The sequence below is a fragment of the Salvelinus sp. IW2-2015 genome, linkage group LG2 (assembly GCF_002910315.2).
Source record: "Salvelinus sp. IW2-2015 linkage group LG2, ASM291031v2, whole genome shotgun sequence".
Lineage (NCBI taxonomy): Eukaryota > Metazoa > Chordata > Actinopteri > Salmoniformes > Salmonidae > Salvelinus > Salvelinus sp. IW2-2015.
Genome location: NC_036839.1, coordinates 9,658,220 through 9,685,097, shown reverse-complemented (window position 1 = coordinate 9,685,097; position 26,878 = coordinate 9,658,220). Strand labels below are relative to the sequence as shown.

The 26,878-nt window shown below is 43.4% G+C and overlaps 2 protein-coding genes across 2 annotated transcripts; both read left to right on the top strand.

Annotated features, from left to right (window-relative positions):
• Positions 1 to 10,445: 10,445 nt before the first annotated feature.
• Positions 10,446 to 14,296, top strand: LOC111974101 (uridine 5'-monophosphate synthase). The gene is made up of 6 exons (XM_024001682.2): positions 10,446 to 10,702; positions 10,861 to 11,014; positions 11,182 to 11,868; positions 12,169 to 12,344; positions 12,979 to 13,093; positions 13,547 to 14,296. Exons 1-6 carry the CDS (start codon positions 10,487 to 10,489, stop codon positions 13,723 to 13,725), a joined length of 1,527 nt encoding a protein of 508 aa, XP_023857450.1. The 5' UTR covers positions 10,446 to 10,486; the 3' UTR covers positions 13,726 to 14,296.
• A 9,415-nt stretch (positions 14,297 to 23,711) lies between these two features.
• LOC111974110 (beta-crystallin A2-like) lies at positions 23,712 to 26,505 on the top strand. Its single transcript, XM_024001695.2, has 5 exons — positions 23,712 to 23,794; positions 24,092 to 24,279; positions 25,162 to 25,303; positions 25,559 to 25,701; positions 26,273 to 26,505. The coding sequence occupies exons 2-5, from the start codon at positions 24,122 to 24,124 to the stop codon at positions 26,418 to 26,420; spliced, it is 591 nt and encodes a 196-aa protein (XP_023857463.1). The 5' UTR covers positions 23,712 to 23,794; positions 24,092 to 24,121; the 3' UTR covers positions 26,421 to 26,505.
• Positions 26,506 to 26,878: the final 373 nt, after the last annotated feature.

The window sequence follows — 26,878 nt, the reverse complement described above, 5'->3', positions numbered from 1 at the left end:
AGTTKCAAGATGTCATAGCAGTCGGTCGTGTCTTTGTCTTATCCCGTGTAAATATAATTTTTCTTTTTCTTTTCTCGTATACATTTTAATCTCACTTTCTATCTACGAACTAAATATACTTTCCTGCAACCCGCCTCACCCAATGTGGTACGGATCTGCTATTTTTATTCCTTGTAACTGGAACCTCCGTCAGGAGCTAGCCAGCTAACTAGCTACTASTTTTTGTTAGCCACGGCTAGCAGTCTTTTAACCTTTTAGCTCGGACACCACCAGATTTAGCTCCAACAATACATGCCAGTACATGCACAGTGCGATATCAACCCAGAGCATATRGGACTYCTTCTCCCTACCACATCACCGGATTCCTGCCGCTCTGGATCATTACACCGGATCATCGCAGCTAGCTAGCTGCTACCGAGTTGCTACTGTTAGCTAACGCCTCTGTCCCGAAGCAAGCACCACTTAGCCTTGAGCTGCCACGAGCTAGGCTCATATACCAGCTAATTCTAGGGCTACAATACCTCTTTTACCAATTGGCCTGGACCCTTTGTTGTCGACGCGGAGCCAATCCATCACGACTGGTCTGCCGACGTGGTCGCCCGATGCGGTCTCAACCAGCTTTTCCGTTGCGATGTCGCCGAAGACCCATCTTCTTGCCCCAGCCTGCTAGCTTTCTAAGCGCCTTGTCTCCCTAGCATAGTACTGGCTACTGAACGGCTCCCTGACTCACCTATTGCTGTTCTTTGGACCCTATGATCACTCAGCTACACAGCTGAAGCCCCCTGGACTGTTTCAATAACACAGTACCTCATTTTGTTTTTCTGTCGGCCCCAGCCTCGAACTCAGGTCCTGTATGTACCTAACTGACCCACTCTGCGCATTCATCACAATTTACCCGTTGTTGTCTTAGCTCTCCCGATCAACACCTGTGACTGCTTTATGCCTCTCTCTAATGTCAATATGCCTTGTCTACTGCTGTCTCGGCTAGTCCTTATTGTTTTATTTCACTGTAGAGCCCTCAGTCCAGCTCACCTTGCCTTAGATAGCTCTTTTGTCCCACCCCCCACACATGTGGAGACCTCACCTGGCTTAACTGGTCCCACCAGAGACAAAACCTCTCTCATCGACACTCAACGCCTAGGTTTACCTCCACTGTACTCACATCCTACTATACCATTGTCTGTACATTTTGCCCTGAATCTATTCTACCATGCCCAGAAATCTGCTACATTTATTCTCTGTTCCCAACGCATTAGATGACTAGTTCTTATCGCCTTTAGCCATACCCGTATCCTACTCCTCCTCTGTTCCTCTGGTGATGTCGAGGTTAACCCAGGCCCTGTAGACCCCAGTACCACACCTATTCCCCAGGCACTATCATTTGTTGACTCCTGCAACCGTAAAAGTCTTGGTTTCATGCATGTTAACATCAGAAGCCTCCTCCCTAAGTTTGTTTTATTCACTGCTTTAGCACACTCCGCAAACCCAAATGGTCTAGCCGTGTCTGAATCCTGGCTGAAGAAGGCCACCAAAAATTCTGAAATGTCCATCCCCAACTATAACATTTTCTGCCAAGATAGAACTGCCAAATGGGGCGGGGTCGCAATCTACTGTAGAGATAGTCTGCATAGTTCTGTCATACTATCCAGGTCTGTGCCCAAACAGTTCGAGCTTCTACTTCTAAAAATCCACCTTTCCAGAAACAAGTCTATCACTGTTGCCGCTTGCTATAGACCCCCCTCAGCCCCCAGTTGTGACCTGGATTCCAAATGCGAATTAATTTCCCTCCATTTATCTTCAGAGTTCGTACTGTTAGGTGACCTAAACTGGGATATGCTTAGCACCCCAGCCATCCTACAATCTAAGCRAAATGCCCTCAATCTCACACAAATTATCAAGGAACCTACCAGGTACATCCCCAAATCCGTAAATACGGGCACCCTCATAGATTTCATCCTGACCAACCTGCTCTCTAAATACACCTCTGCTGTCTTCAAACAGGATCTCAGCGATCACTGCCTCATTGCCTGCATCCGCTATGGGTCCGCGGTCAAACGACCACCCCTCATCACTGTCAAACGCTCCCTAAAACACTTCAGCGAGCAGGCCTTTCTAATTGACCTGGCCCGGGTATCCTGGAAGGATATTGACCTCATCCCGTCAGTAGAGGATGCCTGGTTATTCTTTAAAAGTGCTTTCCTCACCATCTTAAATAAGCAAGCCCCGTTCAWAAAATGTAGAAKGAAGAACAGATATAGCCCTTGGTTCACTCCAGACTTGACTGCCTTTGACCAGCACAAAAAAGATAATGTGGTGTACTGCATTAGCATCGAATAACCCCCGCGATACATAACTTTTCAGGGAAGTTAGGAACCAATATACACAGTCAGTTAGGAAAGAAAAGGCTAGCTTTTTCAAACAGAAATTTGCATCCTGTAGCACAAATTCAAAAAGTTTTGGTACACTGTAAAGTCCATGGAGAATAAGAGCACATCCTCCCAGCAACCCACTGCACTGAGGCTAGGAAATARTGTCACCGCCGATAAATCCACGATAATCGAGAATTTCAATAAGCGTTTTTCTACGGCTGGCCATGCTTTCCACCTGGCTACCCATACCCCGGCCAACAGCTCTGCACCCCCCACAACAACTTGCCCAAGCCCCCCCCCCACGCTTCTCCTTCAGATAGCTGATGTTCTGAAAGAGCTGAAAAATCTGGACCCCCTACAAATCAGCTGGGCTAGACAATCTGGACCCTCTCTTTCTAAAATTCTGCTGCAATTGTTGCAACCCCTATTACTAGCCTGTTCAACCTCTCTTTCGTATTGTCCGAGATCCCTAAAGACTGGAAAGCTGCCGCGGTCATCCCCCTCTTCAAAGGGGAGACACTCTAGACCCAAACTGTTATAGACCTATATCCATCCTGCCCTGTCTTTCTAAAGTCTTCGAAAGCCAAGTTAACAAACAGATCACTGACCATTTTCGAATCCCACCGTACCTTCTCCGCTATACAATCTGGTTTCCGAGCTTATCATGGGTGCACCTCAGCCACGCTCAAGGTCCTAAAAGATATCATAACTGCCATTGATAAAAGACAGTACTGTGCAGCCGTCTTCATCGACCTGGCCAAGGCTTTCGACTCTGTCAACCACCGCATTCTTATCGGCAAACTCAACAGTCTTTGTTTCTCAAATGATTGCCTCGCCTGGTTCACCAACTACTTCTCAGATAGAGTTCAGTGTGTTGTCCGGACCTCTGGCATTCTCTATGCCGCAGGATTCAATTCTCGGGCCGACTCTTTTCTCTGTATATATCAATGATGTCGCTCTTGCTGCTGGTGATTCTCTGATCCACCTCTACGCAGACGACACCATTCTGTATACTTCTGGCCCTTCTTTGGACACTGTTAACTACCTCCAGACGAGCTTCAATGCCATACAACACTCCTTCCGTGGCCTCCAACTGCTCTTAAATGCTAGTAAAACTAAATGCATGCTTTTCAACCGATCGTTGCCCGCACCCGCCCGCCCGACCAGCATTACTACTCTAGACAGTTCCGACTTAGAATATGTGGATAACTACAAATACCTAGGTGTCTGGTTAGACTGTAAACTCTCCTTCTAGACCCACATTAAGCATCTCCAATCCAAAATTAAATCCAGAATTGGCTTCCTATATCACAAGAAAGCATCCTTCACTCATGCTGCCAGAAATTCCCTCGTAAAACTGACCATCCTACCGATCCTCGACTTCGGTGATGTCATCTATAAAATAGCCTCCAACACTCTACTCAACAAACTGGATGCAGTCTATCACAGTGCCATCCGTTTTGTCACCAAAGCGCCATATACTACCCACCACTGCATTAAGTACTGCAGTGCATCTCCTCCTCATGGACTGCACCAGATTTGCCAGTTGTTGCTGTGAGATGTTACCCCACTCTTCCACCAAGGCACCTGCAAGTTCCCGGACATTTCTGGGGGGAATGGCCCTAGCCCTCACCCTCCGATCCAACAGGTCCCAGACATGCTCAATGGGATTGAGATCCGGGCTCTTCGCAGGCCATGGCAGAACACTGTCATTCCTGTCTTTCAGGAACTCATGCACAGAACGAGCAGTATGGCTGGTGGCATTGTCATGCTGGAGGGTCGTGTCAGGATGAGCCTGCAGGAAGGGTATCACATGAGGGAGGAGGATGTCTTCCCTGTAACGCACAGCATTGAGATTGCCTGCAATGACAACAAGCTCAGTCCGATGATGCTGTGACACACCGCCCCAGACCATGACGGACGCTCCACCTCCAAATCGATCCGGCTCCAGAGTACAGGCCTTGGTGTAACGCTCATTCCCTCGACGATGAACGTGAATCCGACCATCACCCCTGGTTGAGACAAAACTGTGACTCCATCAGTGAAGAGCACTTTTTGCCAGTCCTGTCTGGTCACGTTTGTGCCCATAGGCAACGTTGTTGCCAGTGATGTCTGGTGAGGACCTGCCTTACAACAGGCTTACAGGTCCTCAGTCCAGCCTTTCTCAGCCTATTGTGGACAGTCTGAGCACTGATGGAGGGATTGTGCGTTCCTGGTGTAACTCAGGCAGTTGTTGTTACCATCCTGTACCTGTCCCGCAGGTGTGATGTTCGGATGTATCAATCCTGTGCAGGTGTTGTTACCCGTGTTCTGCCACTGCGAGGACGATCAGCTGTCCGTCCTGTCTCCCTGTTGCGCTGTCTTAGGCGTCTCACAGTACGGACATTGCAATGTTTTGCCCTGGCCACATCTGCAGTCATGCCTCCTTGCAGCATGCCTAAGGCACGTTCACGCAGATGAGCGGGCATATTTCTTTTGGTGTTTTTCAGAGTCAGTAGAAAGGCCTCTTTAGTGTCCTAAGTTTTCATAACTGTTAGTGTCTTAACGACCATTCCACAGGTGCATGTTCATTAATTGTTTATGGTTCATTGAACAAGCATGGGAAACAGTTGTTTAAACCCTCTACAATGAAGATCTGCGAAGTTATTTGGAMTTTTACGAATTATCTTTGAACGACAGGGTCCTTTTTGCTGAGTTTAGCACTTCAATTCTGGAAGTTGGAACATACTGCAAAAATGTGTGTCAATGGGGAGAAAGAGGAGGGGGGTACTGCCAACCCCCAGATCCAGAGATTGGAGTCTCCAATGCCCAGCTGTCGGCCTATGAAAGAGTGACTGGTCCATCGACAATCCTCCGAATTTTAGCAACGGACCAATGCCCTTGGACACAAAGTAAGGATACTGCTCTACATGATACCTGTGAATGGGGATTTCCACAAATATTGTCCATTGACCATTTTCATTTCTGTATGAAATACAATGGGATTTTGAATAACGCATTCGAAAAATCTACTTGATAATTCCATAGGCTCCAACCAGACCTAGAGAGCAGAGTCTCCAGTAACCAGCTGTCTGTCTATGAAACGTTTCTGGTCTATGTCTATGGATCATCCTGCACATTTCAAAAGTGGATCCAATGCCCTTTAATCCAAGGTGGAGTGCAGTTAGTCAATGTGTGACGACGATGATGATAATATAARGTAGCTGATGATGATTAAAGATATATTTAATTCTTCTTTGTTGTGTTTCCCATCYCGCATCTGATCACTTTACTTTCGTTGATAAAATGTTTGATAACTGACATTTCATTTTGGAAATGTGTTTTATAATTCAAGAGGTTCCAACCAGTCCCAGAGAGCAGATGTATGTCAGATGTCTGTCTGAAGAGTGACTGGTCTATGGATTGTCCTTAAATTTTCAAAAAAAGGATCAACACCCTTTGACCAAAGGTTTATAGGAATGAGACAGTACTTCCAACTATTTGTTGTATTATGGCATTGAGTTGATAATAATTAATGATAGAGTATAATCACAATATTTTACTGTGATAACTCACTGGACACACCACGTTATTTCAACATGGAAAWGTGGGTAATAGTTGGTTGAGACGTTGATCAATGAGATTTCAACCTTTTATTCACCCACTCAAAAAGACAGACAGAAGTTTGTTMAATACCCAGGGTGTTATCAGTATGCTTTCAACCATCTAAAAGCACAACCAAATTCCATTAGAAAAACAATGTCTGATTTTTGGTTTTGTTGTCATTGAAATGTGTTATCACTGCAGTGGTGCAGTGGTCTAAGGCACTGTGCTAYAGGCATCACAACAGACCCAGGCTCGATCCCGGGCAGAATCACAACCGMCCGTGATCGGGAGTCCCATAGGGCGGCGCACAATTGACCCAGCGTTGTCCGGGTTATGGYAGGGTTTGGCCGGGTGTGCTTCTCTCCTTGTGCTGAGCCGGGCGCCTGCAGGCTGGCCTCYGTCGTCAGTTGAATTGTGRTTCCTTCAATACATTGGTGCGGCTGGCTTCCGGGTTAAGTGGGCGGGTGTTAAGAAGCGCGGTTAGGCGGGTCATGTTTCGGAGGATGCATGACTCGACCTTCGTCTCCCGAGCCCGTTGACGTGATGAGACAAGATCGAAATTGGGGAGAGAAAGAGGGAAAAAAATATATTTTTAAAAGAACTGTCATTTCAGGCTCTTGAAATAGCATGTTTACCCTTTACGTGTTATTATTATAGGCATTATAATCCATTCAGAAATCCCTTGGACATATTAAAAAAGACAGTATATTATAATGCTTGCTTTATAGACATTCATTCAACAACTACCAGTGACATTATTGTGGTCATTTGCTCTTATGTAAACTATCTAACATTATACCTTTGTGCAAGGCTTCATTCCATTAAAAAAAATTATATATTATTGTGTCAAAATGCCAATGTGTGACATTAGGTCAAAATGTCTAAATTATTTTGTGAAAGTTTTTTAATGTATAGTACAGCAATAACTGAATAAACATTGGCCAAACATAGTTTACTGTATTTATTCAAATAGCATTTAAACATGTAAAACTCTAATTTAGTGCCTTAAAATACCTTCATTTCAAATAGTCTAATCTGTGGAATGTGCATTCCATTCAGTGTAATTGGGTTCATAKCGCAGCAGGACTGTTTTGTCAATAATTTGACAAATAAACATTCTACAAACAGCAATATTTAAAAACCCCAAAGAAAATAAATAACAATATTACTGTGAGCAGCAATGAATGGGGTTCACAGGATGACAGAAAYGACACAATATCAGATGCATAACAAAGCAAGTGGCAGATAAAGCAACACCTCACGGTACATGGCCTCTCGCCTACTTGACCTAGATAGTTTGTGTTTATGTATTGATATGCATCCTACGTGTGCCATTTTTAAATTYCTGTAGTTCTGTCCTTGAGCTGTTCTTGTCTATTAGTGTTCTGTATTATGTCATGTTTCATGTTTTGTGGGGATCCCAGGAAGAGTAGCTGCTGCTTTTGCAACATATCCTAATTAAAATACCAATACCAAGCACTCTATCATGTAGGAACTATCTTCCTTTATGTACAATCATGAGTCWAATRTTTTTTTTWWACATCTGGAGTGAATCTGACGTATGGTTCATGAGGASAAGATGATTTTGAGCATTACATTGCTGACCAAAAGTAAATGTACACATACATGTTATTCAGTCACTTCATCCAAACTGCTGGCGGCTGTCTAAGGGCTTCCGCGTAGCTAGGCGCTAAAATATAACTMGAYCGACGAATGAGGTCCACACTCCAGTCCAGTTGGTGGCAGTAATGTACCTTAAAGTTGGTCGCCAACTGCAATATAAAGTCCACAGAACTTGGTTCTGTTTTAGATGGTTGACGCGCTCTCCCTTCTGCTCAAATCAAATCAAATTTAATTGGTCGCCTACACGTGTTTAGCGGGTGTTATTGCGGGTGTAGCGAAATGCTTGTGCTTCTAGTTCCGACAGTGCAGCTATATCTAACAAGTAATATTTCACAACAAATACCTAATACACACAAATCTAAGTAAAMGAATGGAATGAAGAATATATAAATATATGGACAAGCAATGTCAGAGCGGTATAGACTAAGATACAGTAGATAGTATAGAATACAGTATATACATATGAGATGAGTAATGCAAGATATGTAAACATTATTATAGTGACATTATTAAAGTGACTAGTGTTCCATTTATTAAAGTGGCCAATGATTTCAGTCTGTGTATGTAGGCATCAGCCTCTCTATGCTAGTGATGGCTATTTAACAGTCTGATGGCCTTGAGATAGAAGCTGTTTTTCAGTCTCTCGGGCCCAGCAAATGCACCTGTACTGACCTCACCTTCTGGGTTGAACAGTCAGTGGCTTGGGTGGTTGTTGTCCTTGATTATCTTTTTGGCCTTCCTGTGACATCGGGTGCTGTCCTGGAGGGCAGGTAGTTTGCCCCCGGTGATGCGTTGTGCAGACCGCACCACCCTCTGGAGAGCCCTGCGGTTGAGGGCGGTGCAGTTGCCATACCAGGCTGTGATACAGGCTGACAGGATGCTCTCAATTGTGCATCTGTAAAAGTTTGTGAGGGTATTAGGTGACAAGCCAAATTTCTTCAGCCTCCTAAGGTTGAAGAGGCGCTGTTGTGACTTCTTCACCACACTGTCTGTGTGGGTGGACCATTTCAGCTTGTCAGTGATGTGTATGCCGAGGAACTTTAAACTTTCCACCTTCTCCACTGCTGTCCTGTCGATGTGGATATGGGTGTGCTCCCTCTGCTGTTTCCTGAAGTCCACGATCCTGAAGTCTACTCATTGGTTATTATGAGCCGGTTTGGTCAGCATGTTAGTGTAACGTGCAAATAATTAGTTGTTAATAGTTTCCTTGTTTTTGTGATATCTATACCAAATTCAGTGTGGTTCATCTTACAGACATCCATGATAGAGATGACAAGTTTCAAAGTTGGTAAGCRACTGTGGAGTGGATTTACAGTGGTTTAAATGAGCATGTAAATTCAGATTTTCTCAAACTAACTTAAGACATGTACCATGGGCCTACATTCCAAATTTGGTGTCATTTAATCCTATGGTTGTTAAGATTTTTTAAGTATTTTTTGCATGGCCATCTTTGAATGCATCAGCATAATTTCTGAAACTCTTTAGGGACTATTGTGATGAGCCCAAAGACCAAATGTGGAGTGACTCACTTATAGTCCATTAGKAGATTTTTTAAAGATATCAATGCCAAATATAACATGGTTCATCATGGTAATGTCTTTGATGACCCTACAAAGTTTCAAGTTAATAGGCCATTGTGAAGGGGATTTACAAAGGATTTAAATAGACACGTAAAGACTAATTTCCTGATTTATCAATAGCTCAGCCATCTCTTAACCAATCCCTTAGATCTTCTGAAACTATGTTGAGATGTACCACGGGCATAAATAATGAATAGGGTGGTGTCATTTGAACATATGGTTCATGAGAATACGTTTTTTTAAAGGTTTTCCAAAATGTCCAAGATGGAGGAAAATATTTTTTTTTCAGCATGAGGAGAGACACAAAGTTTCAAAGTCTCTAGGTCAAATAGGGTGGTGGATATTATGGTTTAAGTGAGACTTCTTATAACAGTGCCACTGARAGGCCCATCGGTGCCATTCTTTTTGACCAAGTTATTCATGGGCTCTAGCTTCGGCGTGGCAAATTAGAAAAAAAGTAACCAATCTATGCTTAAGATTTTTGACCGTGTCAAAAAAATTATACAACCCCCCAATAATATAAGAATAATAATGTTTCACAGCTTCGCTGTGGACCCCTGACATCTGCGTGTGTCCACATACGACATCGTGGTGATTTTGTCCATCCCCACCAGACGTGATCATAACACACAAGTTAAAATACCAAATCAACTGTGAATCAATTATATACATTTTAGGGCAGGTCGAAACAGACATTAAACATTCATGGACATTTAGATAGCTAGTTTGTTCTGGGAGATTAACATTGGGTTGTTATTTTACCTGATATGCATATGGTCCTCTTTTTAGCTGGTTCTTTGTAGAATMTTTACCCGAGTCATACAAAATCGTGTTTCTCTTCTCTAACAATTAATCCACAGATAAAATGGGAAACCTAGTTTGTTTTTAGTTAGTCATCTTTAATTAATCTCTCCTTGTTTGTCTTTCAAGCATCCACGTGGGTTTGTATCTTCCTGATATCCAATAAGGAAGGGACTTTTAGCATGTAGAGCATCTCAAATAGAACGAAGTTCTATTTTTAGGACGCCAGCGGTGTGGGTGAAATTGATATMTAGGCAATGTGTGCCGMTTTTAAATGTATGTAGTTCTGCCCTTGAGCTGTTCTTGMTTCTTCATGTTCTGTATTGTTTATTGCTTTCGCAACAGCTAACAGGGATCCTAATCAAATACCAAATGTGTATATTTKTCTTGCAACGTTCGCATACGCAACGTGGCCGGTGTGGTTTGCTTGTGATGATCAACAATTTATAATATGGCTGGAGCAACGCAATAATGTAAAAACGACATGTCCCATAGTTCCGCGCGGTATTTCGTAACCGGAACATATWTATGTTTGCGACGAGACGAGAGCTTTGGACGAGACTGCTGTCTATTGATATTAGTAAAAACTTGAAAATGGAAAACGATTGCCTTGAAAGTTTAATCTTAAAGTTACATGATGTTCAGGCCGTGAAATTCGGAACGTTCACGCTGAAGAGTGGAATAACATCGCCGATTTATTTTGATCTCAGAGTTATTGTTTCCTACCCATCTCTTATGAACCAGGTTGGTAAACACGTGTTTCCCATGAKTGGCACTGTATTGGAAACAACATCTACAGTATTTAGTCTGTTCGGAGGCAATCGAACCAAGACCAACTAGTTGTAAAATATGTATGTTYTGAATTTATGTTGGAATTTGTTGGCGTTTGTTTTGCCTTTTAGGTGTCAACWTATCTTTACCAACGCGCCAAAGATGAGGACTTGAAATACAACTCACTGTGTGGTGTACCATACACTGCTCTGCCCCTGGCTYCAATCATCTGCTCCAAACACGAGCTGCCTATGCTGATCCGAAGAAAAGAAGCCAAAGACTATGGTGCGATTTCATGACCTATCAAATTTGATTATTCTCATTATGACAATGTTTTTGCTGCATCCCATCAGTTCAGTCAACAGTTAAAATGATCTAGTCTAACACGTGTTAGCTAGCTACATTAGATTTCAGATAACTCATATCAGACATCCACCATCTCTTGATTCTAGGAACTAAGAAGATTATAGAGGGGACCATTCACCCTGGAGACACGTGTCTGATCATCGAGGATGTAGTGACCAGCGGSAGCAGCGTCATGGAGACGGCCCTGGTMCTTCAGGCAGAGGGTTTAAAGGTCACCGATGCCATCGTGCTGATGGACAGGGAGCAGGGAGGTAGGGCCATGCTGGCCAAGAAGGGCATCGCGCTCCACTCTGTCATCTCCATCTCCAATCTCCTCAACGTCCTGCTCCAGGCGAAGCGCATCGWTGATTCCACGGCCCAGAGCGTGCGCAGGTTCATCCAGGAGAACAACACCTACAAGCCCTCGGGGGAGGAGGAGAAGAACGGCTCTCCTGTGGCTAAGAAGCCCAGCAAGCTGGCGGAGTTGACCTATGGCGACAGGGCCCAGCTCCAAACCACACACCCTCTGGCTGCCCAGCTCTTCAGGTTGATGGAGGAGAAGAAGACCAARCTGTGTGTGTCGGCGGACGTGACAGGCTGCGAGGATCTGCTGCAGCTGGCTGACTCTCTGGGGCCTCAGATGTGCGTGCTGAAGACTCATGTGGACATCCTGCAGGACTTCAGCCCAGCCTTCATCCAGTCCCTCAAGGACCTGGCCCACAAACACAACTTCCTCATCTTTGAGGACCGCAAGTTTGCTGACATCGGGAACACGGTCAAGCACCAGTATGAAGGTGATTAGTGGGCGCACTGACTTTGCATCGCCGTGTGCCCCAGGTGGGTGGAGATTTCACTTTAGGTCCAATAGAATGGTCTAAAACGTGCAAACTCCGCCCACCCGGGGCCCGAGCGATGCAAAACGAATGCACCTATTGTTAAAATGGATGCATTGTCCAACTCCAGCAAATAAGGGCAATATTTGTCCACTAAACCTTTGAAACATGCTTTTGAATCCTAATCCATCCTAATGAATGCCTGGTTGCTATGATTTCTAAGTCTCCTGACTGTTGTGTGTTTTCCTCTGTATTTRTCAGGTGGGCTCTACCAGATCMCCTCGTGGTCTCATATGGTGAATGCCCATGCGGTGCCAGGCCCTGGGGTGGTAGAGGGGCTCAGCGTGGTGGGCCTCCCACTGGACCGCGGCTGTCTCCTCATAGCTCAGATGAGCTCCCAGGGTTCCCTAGCAACAGGGGACTACACGCAGGCTGTGGTAAGCAAAGTGATCCAGCCAGCTGTTCTTCAGTGAGAATGACATGAGAACAGAATGTTCTGTCCCTCTCMCTTACCTCCCACCACCCTCTGCAATATGTACAATTCAGGAGATACTGTCACCTCGCAGGGCGACAGTGAAGGCCTGATACATTTCAGTATGTTTTAATGATGTTTGCATGCGTATCTTKATTTTACCATTCCAAAATAGATGACTTTTTCCACCATCAGGCAGCTTAACTGAAGTACTAGTTGATTACTTTAATGTAATCCTTAATCTGTCATCCTTGAGGATTTAATATGATTGTGTCTGTCTCCCGGGTGGCGCAGTGGTCTAGGGCACTGCATCACAGTGCTAGCTGCGCCACCAGAGTCTCTGGGTTCGCGCCCAGGCTGGGCTGGGTTCGCGCCCAGGCTCTGTCGCAGCCGGCCGCAACCGGGAGATCCGTGGGGCGACGCACAATTGGCATAGCGTCGTCCGGGTTAGGGAGGGTTTGGCCGGTAGGGAGGGTTTGGCCGGTAGGGATATCCTTGTCTCAGTATGTAAAAATGTAATAAAATGTATGCACTCTACTGTAAGTCACTCTGGATAAGAGCGTCTGCTAAATAACTAAAATGTAAATGTATTCCTATAGGTGAAAATGGCTGAGGAGCACTCTGACTTTGTGTTTGGGTTCATCTCTGGCTCCAAGATCAGCAGCAAGCCTGAATTCCTACATATGACTCCAGGGGTGCAGATGCAGTCAGAAGGTACTACATTCTCTACCTGTTAACCACATCATTCATCCTGTCCAGTGTTCTTTATCACGTTTTAGCAACAACATTCGCAGGCCAACATTCCCCCTGGTGTACTCTTTCCTTGCCACTAGATGGTGCTATTGTCCAAGAAATGTAGGCTGGATCACTTGTCATCTTGGTTGTTGTATTTTTTTCATTTTACCTTTATTTAACTAGGCAAGTCCGTTAAGAACAAATTATTTTTTACAATGACGTCCTAGGAACAGTGGGTTAATTGCCTTGTTCATTTGTGACTGTATTGGCACCCTATTACCGACATAGTGCACTTCTTTTGACCAGGGCCCTACGTAGGTAATAGCGTGCGATTTTTGAATGCACCCCTTGATTCCAGATGTTTTTTTTAAAGGGTGGCGTTTTCTTCAGCACCACACTGTTCATTGATCATATCCCTCCTTTCTCATTCAGGAGACGGTCTGGGCCAGCAGTACTCCAGTCCCGATGATGTGATCTYTAAAAAAGACTCTGACGTCATCATTGTTGGCCGTGGTATCCTGGGGGCCTCTGATAGGGTGAAGGCTGCTGCGGAGTACAGAGAGGCCGGCTGGAACGCCTACGTCAAGAGACTCACCGCATCAAGACAATGAAAAGTCAAACAACAGGGATYRGTCCCAAATGGCACCCTATTCCCTGTATAGTGCACTACTTTTGACTAGAACCCTATGGGCTTTGGTCAAAAGTAGTACACTATAGGGTATAGGTGCCATTTGGGCTACAGACAGAGACTAGAGCAGGCACCACATCGCTAATGTGAAACCATGATTATTCCCTCCAAACAGCTGCTGGAGCCTGTTCTTACTCTTGTAGCTGCTTGTTATAACCCTCGCTTGCTAAATRAACTGAACMGCGACAATGCTKATTTTTTTGCAACAGGGAAACATTTCAGGATTTTTTTTCTCCCTCCATAGTGTTATTTGTATATGATCATTTTGAAACATTCAAATTTGATTATTTGTGTGAACCAATAATATGGAATTGCGAAATGAATTCAGTAGATACATGTTCTGTAATGGTCAGTGTTTTTTTTTAAGTCACTTTAAACATCTCTAGCCTAGGATTCTGTTCCTTTGCAGCAAGGGTGGTTTCTATAGAAGAACACAGTGGATGCTAGGGCTACTATCTCTGTGATGGGCTACTATCTCTGTGATGGGCTACTATCTCTGTGATGGGCTACTATCTCTGTGATGGGCTACTATCTCTGTGATGGGCTACTATCTCTGTGATGGGCTACTATCTCTGTGATGGGCTACTATCTCTGTGATGGATAACTGTGGAGAGATTCAGGTTACAAAACAATCCTTGGCGTTGTGCATTTGTTCATCGACATTACAACAATCACCTGTTCACAATGGTAGTTATTTGATGCCAATGTGTGATGAACCACGTTAGTCCATAAACCTCTAGTGGTTCCGGGTGATGTGCCGGGTGTACGCTGTACCCTAATCATTAATAAACAGTGAATGTGAATGGCTTGTTTCAGTTATGGGGTCTACTTTCTTTCTACTATTTGTGACATCGGGCATAGCCTACATAACACACCCCAATCTTTTTGGAAGGGAAGGTCTGACGTTGAGTATTGAAGGAACTCATTTGCAAGTRACATGATATGAAAATATGTGTAAATGGCATGGGAACAGAGGTGGCAGGTGGGTTTTCTCCTACSTTCAACACAGGTGAATGAAGCCACCGCTCAATGGCCCATTCTCTAGGTTCAGCGCGAGCACAAAGGTCAGCGAATCCTTCCATTTCGTCAATTTGAGGGAGTGCAACGCACTGTTGGTTTGCATAGAGAGGGGAGGGTTGGCAAAATAGAGAGGAGTTGAACTAATCTGCACTCCCCAGACTATTGTGTCAATATTGGAACTGAGCAACGCACCATGCGACAGGTGTCCGCTGGAGAATCCTCTCTCTTTAAAACCGATCTGGAAAAAAAAGAGGGAGAGAGTGAAGATAAATGGAAGGATGGCCTACCATGTCCCGAGTATATATAGGCTACCTGCAACGGGCCACACTCCATTCAGTGTTGCCTACAAGATGAGCACAATTTGCAGGTGTTACCTATATAGTAGGTATTTAAAATCCACTCAAARGTTTTTTCGACAACAGATAGGCAAATGGTAAGTTTTATCTTGGACAAATTTGTATGTAGGAATACATGTAAATGACCATTTTACAGACAATATAAACTTTTGCTACTTTCTTTCCAGGTGTGGGGATGGAGCAACATATGGAGAGTACAAACCTGATGTAGTGTAGTCTAAGTCCTTTTTTCCAAGACTGGATCATCATCATCATATTTGGATTGATTTTCTGTATTTGCCTCACGTTGAGCCATACGCACAATACCTGAAGATGAAGTTTTGTTCGTTCGGCTCGCGTTAAGCAGGTACAGATTTTCTACAAAGCAGCAAGAGCAAGTTCATATTGTGACAGATGTCGTTGATGGCGCTCTCTTGTCCTGTGACAAATACTGAGTTTTTGTACACTAAAATTATAGTCATACATTTCGTGTTTTGCATTCTTAAGGCTATATTGAATATCTTATGTGGTTTGAACATTTGGGCTCATTTCCCTCTGAAGACAACGGATACAAATTATCGACCCCAATTTTTTAGGCAAGTGGATACTTTTTATTGCTGTATGTATAGATAAAGTTTTCGTTACTATTTTTGAAAAAGTATTTATATAATTTTGCATATTGCTCACTCAATATGACTTAGTACGCGCGTATCTCTGTGGATTTTATGACTAGTTGTTATACTTTTATTAGGCTACCTAGTACTGCCTTTTATTAAATGCCATTTGGTTTTTCTTTATCGACATGGTTTAATGATGATAAAGTACGAGTTATGTTAATCATTAACCAGCCAAAGAGCATCTGATATGGACCATCTGCTGTTTGGATCCTCATCTGCCTGGGATCTGCACCTCTGTACAGGCTAGGCTACTCTGTTATATTAACTATGACATTCATGGAGGTGTGGACTTTATTCCAGTAAATGGAGAATGTAGCCAATAACCTACAGCTCATCATAAAAACACCACATCGCTGTAAAAACATTTAAGCAGTGTTCTCCATTGCTCATGCACTGTAAAACATGTTGCATTTCAGTTTAGCACAGAGGCATCATACACTACAGGCCTATCATTGAAATCAYACACTTCCAGTTTCCTCCTCAGACAGTACCAACTGTATTACCCAATCTCCCACCACCCAGATTATTGACACCAGTACCTCAGGTATCTGTATAGTCCCATTCTATTTTGAGCATAACTGCAGGTATGCATTTGCATATCCAGTTTTCGTCGCGTGAAACAATGAACAGCATGGTTAAAGCTTTCCCATGTCATTATTTCTGCTCTCATGTATCTCTATTTGACTAAGGGCCGGTAAATATTTGTTTAAAGTCGGATTAAGGGGATCTCACAGCCTGTATCCTGGTCACCTGCCAGAGACAGTTCATGTTGCAGCTACACCCTAAACCTCCAAACTAACACCTGCTCAATTTACTCTACAGAGCAGTTATTGGCTCTGTTAAATATGTCAAACATTTAGTATTTCTTTGTCTCAAGCAAGTCTTCAATCTTTCAGACTTTCATAATGCAATAGTTTATCATTTAATATCTGTGCTGWTTTATGGATAAACGTGACTAATTATTAGTTGCCCTGTCTCAGCAACATACAAAAGTTTGGGCTGGTTCTCTCACAGATGCAACATAGGCTATTGTTCTAAAAAAAAGTGAGTTTCAATTAATCCCGACTTTTCAGCTATAAAATCAACCTTCTCTTAACCTATTATATACTTTTGAGAGAATTATGTGTATGATAAAATAAGATCCCCCCCCCCCCCCAGTATTATTCTTTCAACCTGTGGCTATCATAATACTTGGACATTTGTGTGTGTCTGTAGAAAAGCATGATTGCATTTGTGATGCCTGCTCAACTGCTACCTACTGCCTCTATGGAAGACAAGAGTTGCCCCGTAGGCTGTGTGCTGTTTCAACTGACAGTTAAAGGGGTTGCTAATGGAATATGTAAATGCCTGGGAGTTGTTTCTCCTGTAACTGCCTGGCTTTACCTGAGCAGTGAGCACAGAGATGGGGGTGGGGTATGAGAGGGAGGGAGGGAGAGAACCCAGGACTGCAACACCGCTCTGGATGCATCTGAAATGGCATCCTATTCCCTATATAGTGTACTACTTTTGACCAGAGCCCTATGGTTACCCTGTATAGGGAATAGGTTGCCATTACGGACGCACCCTTTCGCTGTCCTCGGGTAAAACCTGCCTGCCTGTTGTGGTCCACTCCGACGCAGAGCCATTCACAGAGCAGATGTCGCCTGCATGCGCTGTCAGGTCCTTAGGAGGATTAGTTCCTATAGCAGCAGAGAGGGGAAACAACACACAGGGAGCAGAACATTTGGTGGTGGTCTGTGTCTGCTTACTCACTGACTATTCAAATGGTACCAACTCACATTGACACAGAAAACAAGACCTGTCCATTTACAACCTTATGGCCATTACTGGAACTGAGTTTAATTTAACAAAAAAAATGCAAAAAGAGAAATTGCCGATTCACGTTAGACAACAGTGTGTGTCGCTTATCAACTACTGGGTTGTGTCTTCTCAAGGCAAGATTCTGAAGAAAGGTGCTACTACTGAATATTTGCACATGGTGAAATCAGCGTCTGATCAGGCGCACTGTATATACAAAAGTATGTGGACACCCCTTCAAATGAGTTGATTCGGCTATTTCAGCCACACCTGTTGCTGACAGGTGTGTAAAATCGAGCACACAGCCATGCAATCTCCATAGACAAACGTTTGCAGTAGCATTGCCTTCCTGAAGATCTCAGTAACTTTCAATGTGGCACCGTCATAGGATGCCCGTCATTCAGGGCAGGTGGCTCACATTTTTTGCAACAAAAAAATATATATATATATTTTGGGCTTGCCTGTTTTGCATGTTATTTTGGCATTAATACACGTCACATATCAGTTTGCAAACAATGTAAAAAAAAATATATATAATTGAGTTAATAAAGCCTCATACAAGCATGGTCTCTTTTTGTTTTCTTGAGTAAGGCAGCTCCAAAATGCAGATGTTTCAGCCTAGCTCAGTGCTTTCTGTGGTGGTGGGGCAAGTCAGCAGAAAATATAGAGCATTGTGCCTTGATTGGCTCAGTGTTCTGTCATTCATGGGGACACTACCACCAAGTCTACGGGTAGACCTCGAAAATTCTAGCCTCTTGGATGGGCATTAGAAGTGCCCATCCAAGGAGGCTCAAGGTCATTGGCCACAGATAAAATGACGTCAAATCACGTTATATCTTCAGTAGCTTTGATTGGACTGATCATGTCAACATCTTACTTTCAAAATCATAGCTAGCAGTCATCATCATGAATCAAGACGACAATCTACTGGCAAATCCTTTTTAATCCTTGTCATATGAAGAGAAATAATGAAGAGAAATTATAGATTAAACGTATCGGTGCTCATCGGCCATTGGACATAAACATTACACAACAAGTTGGAAATCGCAAATTCAACAATGAGTGGTTCGGAAGGAATKAGTGGCTAACTGCAAGCATTGCTAAGCAATCATTAGCCTGCTATTCAGTGGAATGGCAGTGGCTGTGTGATCCAAAGTCTAAGATTAAGGGTCTCTTTTCCTTGTTTAAAACTATAAACATACAACATTGGCAATGCTGTCAATGAAGCATGATTTGTGCCGCGCTTAAAACAACTGTTAACTCTGAACTGCAAAATCTGACTTTAGAGAGTTCAAGACAACTGGGAACTCGGGAAAAATGAGCTAAAACTGGGAAAAAACATTTTGAACTTTCATCCAACTCTTGCAAATCGGGAACTCTGGCCTCTTTCTAGAGGTACGACCTGAAGAACACTGACGTCATCATGATTCAACATATTTTGTTTTAGTTCCCAGTTGTCTTGAAAGCACCATAAATACAAAGAATGACAGACTTTGATGACAAAGTTTGATGACAAAATTTGCCCACGAAGGACGCCACCTTCCTGTTCAAGTGAGCACAGAATCCAAAAATGTCTTGTATGCTGCTGCATAAATTCTTTAATATGCCAGGGAGATATGTATACTCTAGCTAAGAAAGTAATACTAAGTGTATGTTGTGTAGTAAGCTGTTAGTAGCCCATGTGCCTCACCTTAATAATCTGGTCTATTTTCACCTCTTAAGTTCGRCTACTGTTCTGACTTGGTGGTGCACATGTAGCCTATAACCTGTTTTTCAGAAATGTAATCATTGAATATTGTAAGAGCTTTCATTGTCTGCTTATATGCCCCCTTTATTTATTCTACGGTTCTGACTTGGTGTACAGGGAGGACACTGTAAGAATGGCCCATGTTCTGAATTCTGTGCTGAACAATTAGTTATATTGCCTACGTCCGTCCTACTAATGTCTTAATCGAAATTACGGATTGCCTCTTATACGCTTGTCGTCCTCTTATGCCATAATTTGTACATCTCAATTGTCAGTAGAAACTACGCTGATAGCCAGGTGTGGCAGTGATAAGGTGTTGGGACAGCTTTATGTAATCCCWAACAGTTTGTGGGCACCGCTTGTCACTGTTATAGTCCAGTTAATGTATTGTTTAGTGTTGTGTTGTGTAGGGGCTTTGCTGGAAAACATCCCACATTGCTTTTTTTTTGTCCCACCAAGATTTACATGCTAAAATCGCCCCTGCACCTTTCCAACCAGTCAGTTCTTCAAATTTCTGCCCTGCTAGAGCTTATTGTGAAGTGGCAACGTCTAGGAGCAACAACGGCTCAGGCACGAAGTGGTAGGCCACACAAGCTCACAGAACGGGACCGCCGAATGCTGGAGCTCGTAAAAACCGTCTGTCTTCGGTTGCAACACTCACTACCGAGTTCCAAACTGCCTCTGGAAACAATGTCAGCACAAGAACTGTTCGTCGGGAGGTTCATGAAATGGGTTTCCATGGCCGAGCAGCCGCACACAAGCCTAAGATCACCATGCGCAATGACAAGCTTGGATTCTTGGATTCTGGATTCTGGAGCAGTGGAAAAGCGTTCTCTAGAGTGATGAATCACGCTTCACCATCTGGCAGTCCGATGGACGAATCTGGGTTTGGCGGATGCCAGGTAATAGGCTACCTGCCCCAATGCAAAGTGCCAACTATAAAGTTTGGTGGAGGAGGAATACTGGTCTGGGGCTGTTTTCATGGTTGGGGCTAGGCCCCTTAGTTCCAGTGAAGAGAAATCGTAGCTGTACAGCATACAATGACATTCTTGACGATTCTGTGCTTCCAACTTTGTGGCAACAGTTTGGGGAAGGCCCTTTCCTGTTTCAGCATGACAATGCCCCCGTGCACAAAGTGAGGTACATACAGAAATTGTTTGTCGAGATCGGTGTGGAAGAACATGACTGGCCAGCACAGAGCCCTGACCTCTACCCCATCGAACACCTTTGGGATGAATTGGAACGCCGACTGCGAGCCAGTCCTAATTGCCCAACATCAGTGCCCGACCTCACGAATGCTCTTGTGGCTGAATGGAAACAAGTCCCTACAACAATGTTCCAACATTTAGTGGAAAGCCTTCCCAGAAAAGTGAAGGCTGTTATAGCAGCAAAGGGGGGACCAACTVCATATTAATGCCCATGATTTTGGAATGAGATGTTCGACGAGCATCATGTAGTGTATGTAAAGCAGACATCTCTAAGTTAAATAAGCCTGACTTACCATGTGATCTCAGGATATGTATGGATGTGTACTTGGTTCAAATATGTAACTAGCAGACTTCTCTTAAATACTACATGCATTGCATTTTTGTATGTTGTTTGAGTGGTTCACTTGAAGAGATCTGTGTCAATGTTGCCTCCCTGTACAAATACAAATCAAATAAATACAAAATGCATTTGAAGGGCTACTTGAAACMATGAATTTCTGAATAAAAACGGAGCGTGATGATAAAACAACAATAACAGCATCACTTCCTGACGATACATCAATGCTTATGCAACCACTCTGACGGGGCTGGCTGGCTCTGTTACCATGGAGAAACTGGATCCTGAGAAACAGTCTGCCTCACTTACTCCACACAGTTATCACACATACGCATGTGGTCCCATGGAGGGGTATTGATGTAAACAGAAATTGCGAGGGAAAATTGAAAAAAAAAAAAAAAAAGTTGTCTCTATCCTGGTTCATCTCTTATCACTCTATGGTTTATTCCCAAACAGCGTAAGATACAATGAACGGATACGAGAAAATGCGGGGAGGGAGAAAAAAAACTGATGTTCAAACAATGTTGTTTGCTCTGGTTGCTGCCTGGCTGACTGGTTATTCCAGCCTGCACCTCAGCCAGCTGTTTGCAGGTTAGGCTACTCAGAAGTGCAAACATTGTGCAAACGGTGCTAAATAAAATACTCAACCTGTTGAGGTGTGCTCTCTGGGCTTATAATGCATTACAGCAATGTATTATAAGGATGCTAGAACTACTTATGAGATATTATGATATCTTATAGTGAGTCACTATAAGTGTGCGTAAGTGTATTAGAAGGCATTACTAATGCACTTGCAGGCATTATCTGTGTATGTATCATAGAAAGTGTTACCGACATTTCTTTGTGTTGTGTCTGTTTGTATCAGACACAAATAAGCCATTTCTTAGAAAAGGTCATTTGTACAAATGAACACAAACTACACTACACAGTAAAAAAGCAAAAACACAAAATACACTTTCCTGAACCAACACTTGCACTTTACCCCCCCACCCCCCACCCCCCCACCTGTGATATGTGGTTGTCCCACCTAGCTATCTTAAAATGAATCCACTAACTGTAATTCACTCTGGATAAGAGCATCTGCTAAATGACTAAAATGTCAAATGCATCTGATCAGTTCATATTTCACATCTCACAACATACTGTACATGTATAAATATTTCTATACTTAGTGAGCAATATCCCTCTTTCAGAGACCCATGTGACCAGTTCAGAAGAATAGACTAGCCTATTGTACTACCACTGCAGAGAAGATAAAGATGCAAAGTAGAGTGTTGAGTTATGAAGCTGTAGGCTACTATAGGCCCTATGTTGTCAGATGCAAATAGGGAGAGKCACATTTCCCAGTGAAATGAGGCGTCAGCTGACGAGGTGACAAATCTAATCTATCCAATGGGGGGGGGTCAAAGACCAGCAGCTGGGTGACTAGAGCTCTGTCACCGTGTCTCATTGTCCACCTGCCCCAAGCCAAACAAGGCCACACAGGTAAGACAYAACAATGGAACCAGCCCACTCAAAGGGGCCGCTGTACACACATGCAATGAAGCATACAGGCACACATATGGCCACACAGAGACAGCAGAAAAGGGTGTAAATACAATAATAACACATTGCAGAGGAACCATCCAAGTCTGAAGTCTGATTATTTGTACATTTCCAGCAGCAAATACAATATAGGGTTCATCCCAAATGTCACCCTGTTCCCTACATAGTGCACGACCTTTGTCCAGGGCGCTGGTCAAAAGTAGTGCACTATATGGGCTCTGGTCAAACATAAGGAGTTGGTGTCTTTTGGGACACAAACAAAGACTAAAGCATGCACCACYCCGCTAATGTAAAAGCATATCTGGTATAACCTAACCTGACCGGACCATATGTTTCTGTGATATGTTGCCTCACGTCGAATTTATCTTCATTCAAACAAAAACAGGTATTATCACCAGTCACTGTAATGAACTGTTATGCCACAAGATGTCACTACAGACAAGTATTATTCCAATTGATTTACATCACTAGGTTCCATTTGTGTTATTATACTGACAATCCAGAACATAAAGTAAAGTTGCAACGTCAAAGTGCKTTTTTAAAACATGATACACATTCATCCACATTCCACTATGCATTCATACGCCCCACAAAGGCACAGGAACAATTCGGACCCATTGACAATTCAGTAACTGGCAAACATTGAACATTAAAAACAACATTGTAAATGGCTGAGAAACTAGTGCTGCTAGAAACATGTCAGAATCGTTTCTCATGATCCCTTTCAGTTCATATCAGAATAGATTTAGTGTGAAAACCAACAGGTATTAAAAAGGTCATACATTTCAAAAGCCTTCTTTTCAACCTTTTGAAGTACAAACATGATCCGACATTAAAGAAGATGAATTATTGATCAGCTAATCTGTCTGTCTTCCCATGTTGAATCCTATGAAAGACGACAGTGATGCCATGTTGGGTGGGTGCTGCGCAGAGGCAGCGGTAGAGGCAGAGTCAGCCATACTTGTGGACTGAGGGAAGCATTGGTGCCCTTGTACCTACCTCTGGGGTAATCTCCCAGAATGCTGCCATAGTCCCCAATTTCCAATCAAACTGTTGTGTCAGTGTGTTGCCATTGTGGCCGGCCGTCAGGCAGGCACAGTCCCTGGGTGCCATTTTGATGAGTCAGTGGATCTAAGCCTCTCACAATGGGCCTCGGGAGCCTCCACAATGGTGTGGACTAATGCATGCATTCAGTTTGCCAATGCTGAGTGTGCAAGGCTTGTGCGAAAGRGGCATTAAATGAGGGGCTTGGTAGTATAAAAACAGAAGTGYGGGGCCTAGGACTCGATATTGTTACTCTGGATCTGTCCCASCTCAGTACTCTCTGTAAGTATTCACACTACCTAGGTAGAACGTGAACATCTGATTGCTGTGCATTGGTGTACCAAGAAAGAGGATTGATGACATCCAATATGGGAGATGTATATCTCATATTTGTATCGGATATTTCCCCAGTGCAAACTGAGAGCTCAAACTGAGAGCTAGAAAAATGGTAGTACGCTCTTGCTCTTTGCTCCAGAATCAATGTTCACTTTCATGTAGAGATACCAGYGCACCCAGAGAGAAGCACCCCATTTTAGCCTAGTTTCCTCACCTCTGGTCTTCCTTGTCCCCTTTTGGTAGAGAGCAACCCCACGGTGGAAAAAAGCAAACATGAACACTCAGCAGATGGAGCAGATGGGCCAGTTCAAGATCACTGTCTGGGAGGAYGAGAACTTCCAGGGCAAGCGTTGTGAGTTCCTGCTGGAGTGTCAGAACATCATGGATAGGGGATTCCACAAGATCCGCTCCATCAAGGTCGAGAACGGACCGTAAGTGTCTCTTTGGATTTCTACTCTACTAGGCTACAACCGAGGATCTGTACCACATTATTAGCAGAGTAGTACTACATTATTACGACAGAGTAGTAGTAGTACTACATTATTACGACAGAGTAGTAGTAGTACTACATTAGACCCATGGAGTTTGTTCGGTCAACAAATGTTTTTTAGGTTTTTCAAGTAATTGGTTCTAGTTGTGTTTGAGTGAGAAGTGAGAAATGAGAAATGTATTCAATATAACGTTCATTTCTAGACCTAGTTCCTCTCAGAAGCTAATGTATACTTGAATATTATATTATACATCGCATTTGTACTGTACTGTTGTGAACCGGCCCTCAAATCAAAGCTGTGTCATTTCATTTGTTGTGATACTACAATGTATGACAATGCAACATTATCATGTCCCTTAACACTTGACAGTCTGACTGTAAAATATGGAATCTTATAATGACTGTTATTTCGATTCAATGATTTTGGCAAATTTCTTTGCAATTTAGTTTCCTCGTGCTTTTTACATTGTTATGGACCAAATGTTATAGCTGAACACTAGGAGAGAGCACCGATTGGTGCGAGTTATTAGCCTGAAATGTAGCTTGTTGTTTTGTTTCTGACAGTCAGTCAAAGTCAGGCTACAGATGTAATCTCCATTGAGTCCCAGCTGCCTGCCTAGTGTTCTGTTGCAGCAGCTGACTGATGGTCTGATAATGGTCCATATGTGCAGCATGTGGTGTTTGCTTTGGCCCTTTGTCCTCTAATCAAAAAAGATCTCGCTGCCATGGGGCGTTGCACTTTTGTTAACTAACCTGACGCTCTGTTTTCTCTCTTTCGTTCTCGTTCCCTCTCTCTTTTTCTCTCTCCCCGCCTGTGTTTTAGCTGGTTGGGTTATGAGTATCCTGAGTTCCAGGGCCAGCAGTTTATCCTTGAGAAGGGAGACTATCCCCGTTACGAGGCTTGGAGCGGAAACAGCAGTTACAGAACCGAGCACATGCTTTCCTTTAGACCTATCAAGTGCGCTGTAAGTTCCTCGCCACAGAAATGTGTCATTTCAAGGTGGGAAAAAAGCCTACATCTGAAACACATTTAGGAATGAAGCACAGGAATACTAATGTTGTATTGAAGGTTAATAGATCCACACATGATTCTAGTATTTATATCGTATCATCACACCATCATACCACAACTCTCAAATCCGTCTGTTTTTGATTCCCCCCCAATTGTTTTTTTAACAAAACCATATATGAAACGATTCAAGGCTCATCTCTGTCAACAGAACCACAGTGACAGTAAAGTGACTCTGTACGAGTGTGAAGACTTCCAGGGACGCAAGTTCGAGATGTGTGATGACTACCCCTCTCTACAGGCTATGGGCTGGTGTAGCAAGGAGGTTCCCTCAATTAAAGTCAACTCCGGAGCGTGAGTCTCAAATCAAATCAAGTTGTGTTTGTCACATGCGTCGTAAAACAACAGGAGTAGACTAACAGTGYAACGCTTACTTTACAGGTCCTTTTCCAACAATGCAGAGTTTAAGATAACATTTTAATTCAAAATAGAAATAGTGACACGAGGAATAAATACACAGTGAATAACGAATAACAAGAAGGAGGAAAAATAACATGGCTATTTACAGGGATGACCAGTATCCCATTATCTCAGCATCCGATATGCCTTCATAACATTCTAGGGCAGGGTTTCCCAAACTCCTTCCAAGCTTTGATTATTTGAATCAGCTGTGTAGTGCTAGGGCAAAAACCAAAATGTGGGGCCCCAGGCTATTGATTCGTAAACACATTGACAAGGACATCATTTGTCCACATAATAACATGCAGATCCTCAGTCACCCATTACTTTCCAAGACGATTGGTTTTGTAGATTTTACAACAAGCATAGGACTGCATCGGGGCACATATTATCTACAAAGCAGCCGCATTTTGGTCGTAGAGAGAACAATTATCAAACTGAATAACACATGTCCTTCTCTTTACAGGTGGGTGGCCTATCAGTTCCCCGGTTACCGTGGTTACCAGTACATCCTGGAGAGAGACAGACACCAGGGAGAGTACAGACACTACAACGAGTACAGCACRCAGGCTCACACCAACCAGGTCCAGTCTATCCGCAGAATCCAGCACTAAGTCCACTTGACACTATCCTCCAGCGGCTACCATGTACCGACCATGCCATGTATTAAAATAGGCAATAAAGGCTTTATGCAAACTACGGAAACAGTGCTTGTGGCAATTCCTTGCTTTTTTTGGACCGCCTTTTCTCGATCAGGACATAGAGCTGTTCAACAGCCTGTGGTAGATTCCTAACAACCCATCACCAAAGTGGCTATTTATATACTCCAACAGAAGTCAACCACAAAGGCATTTTATGATATGACCATTGCATCAATACATAACCCAGGGTAAATACCACCTGTCTGTTAGGATATGATGTAGATTGTTCCTGTCAGAGTGTTATCATATATCCAATAAACATGAGCACAAGATCACTATTGTTTCCACCATGTTGTGTTGTGTAGTTGCCTAGCATGAAGCCTAACATACAGAGGAACATAAGAGGGTTTGGGAGCTAAATTGACTTCACT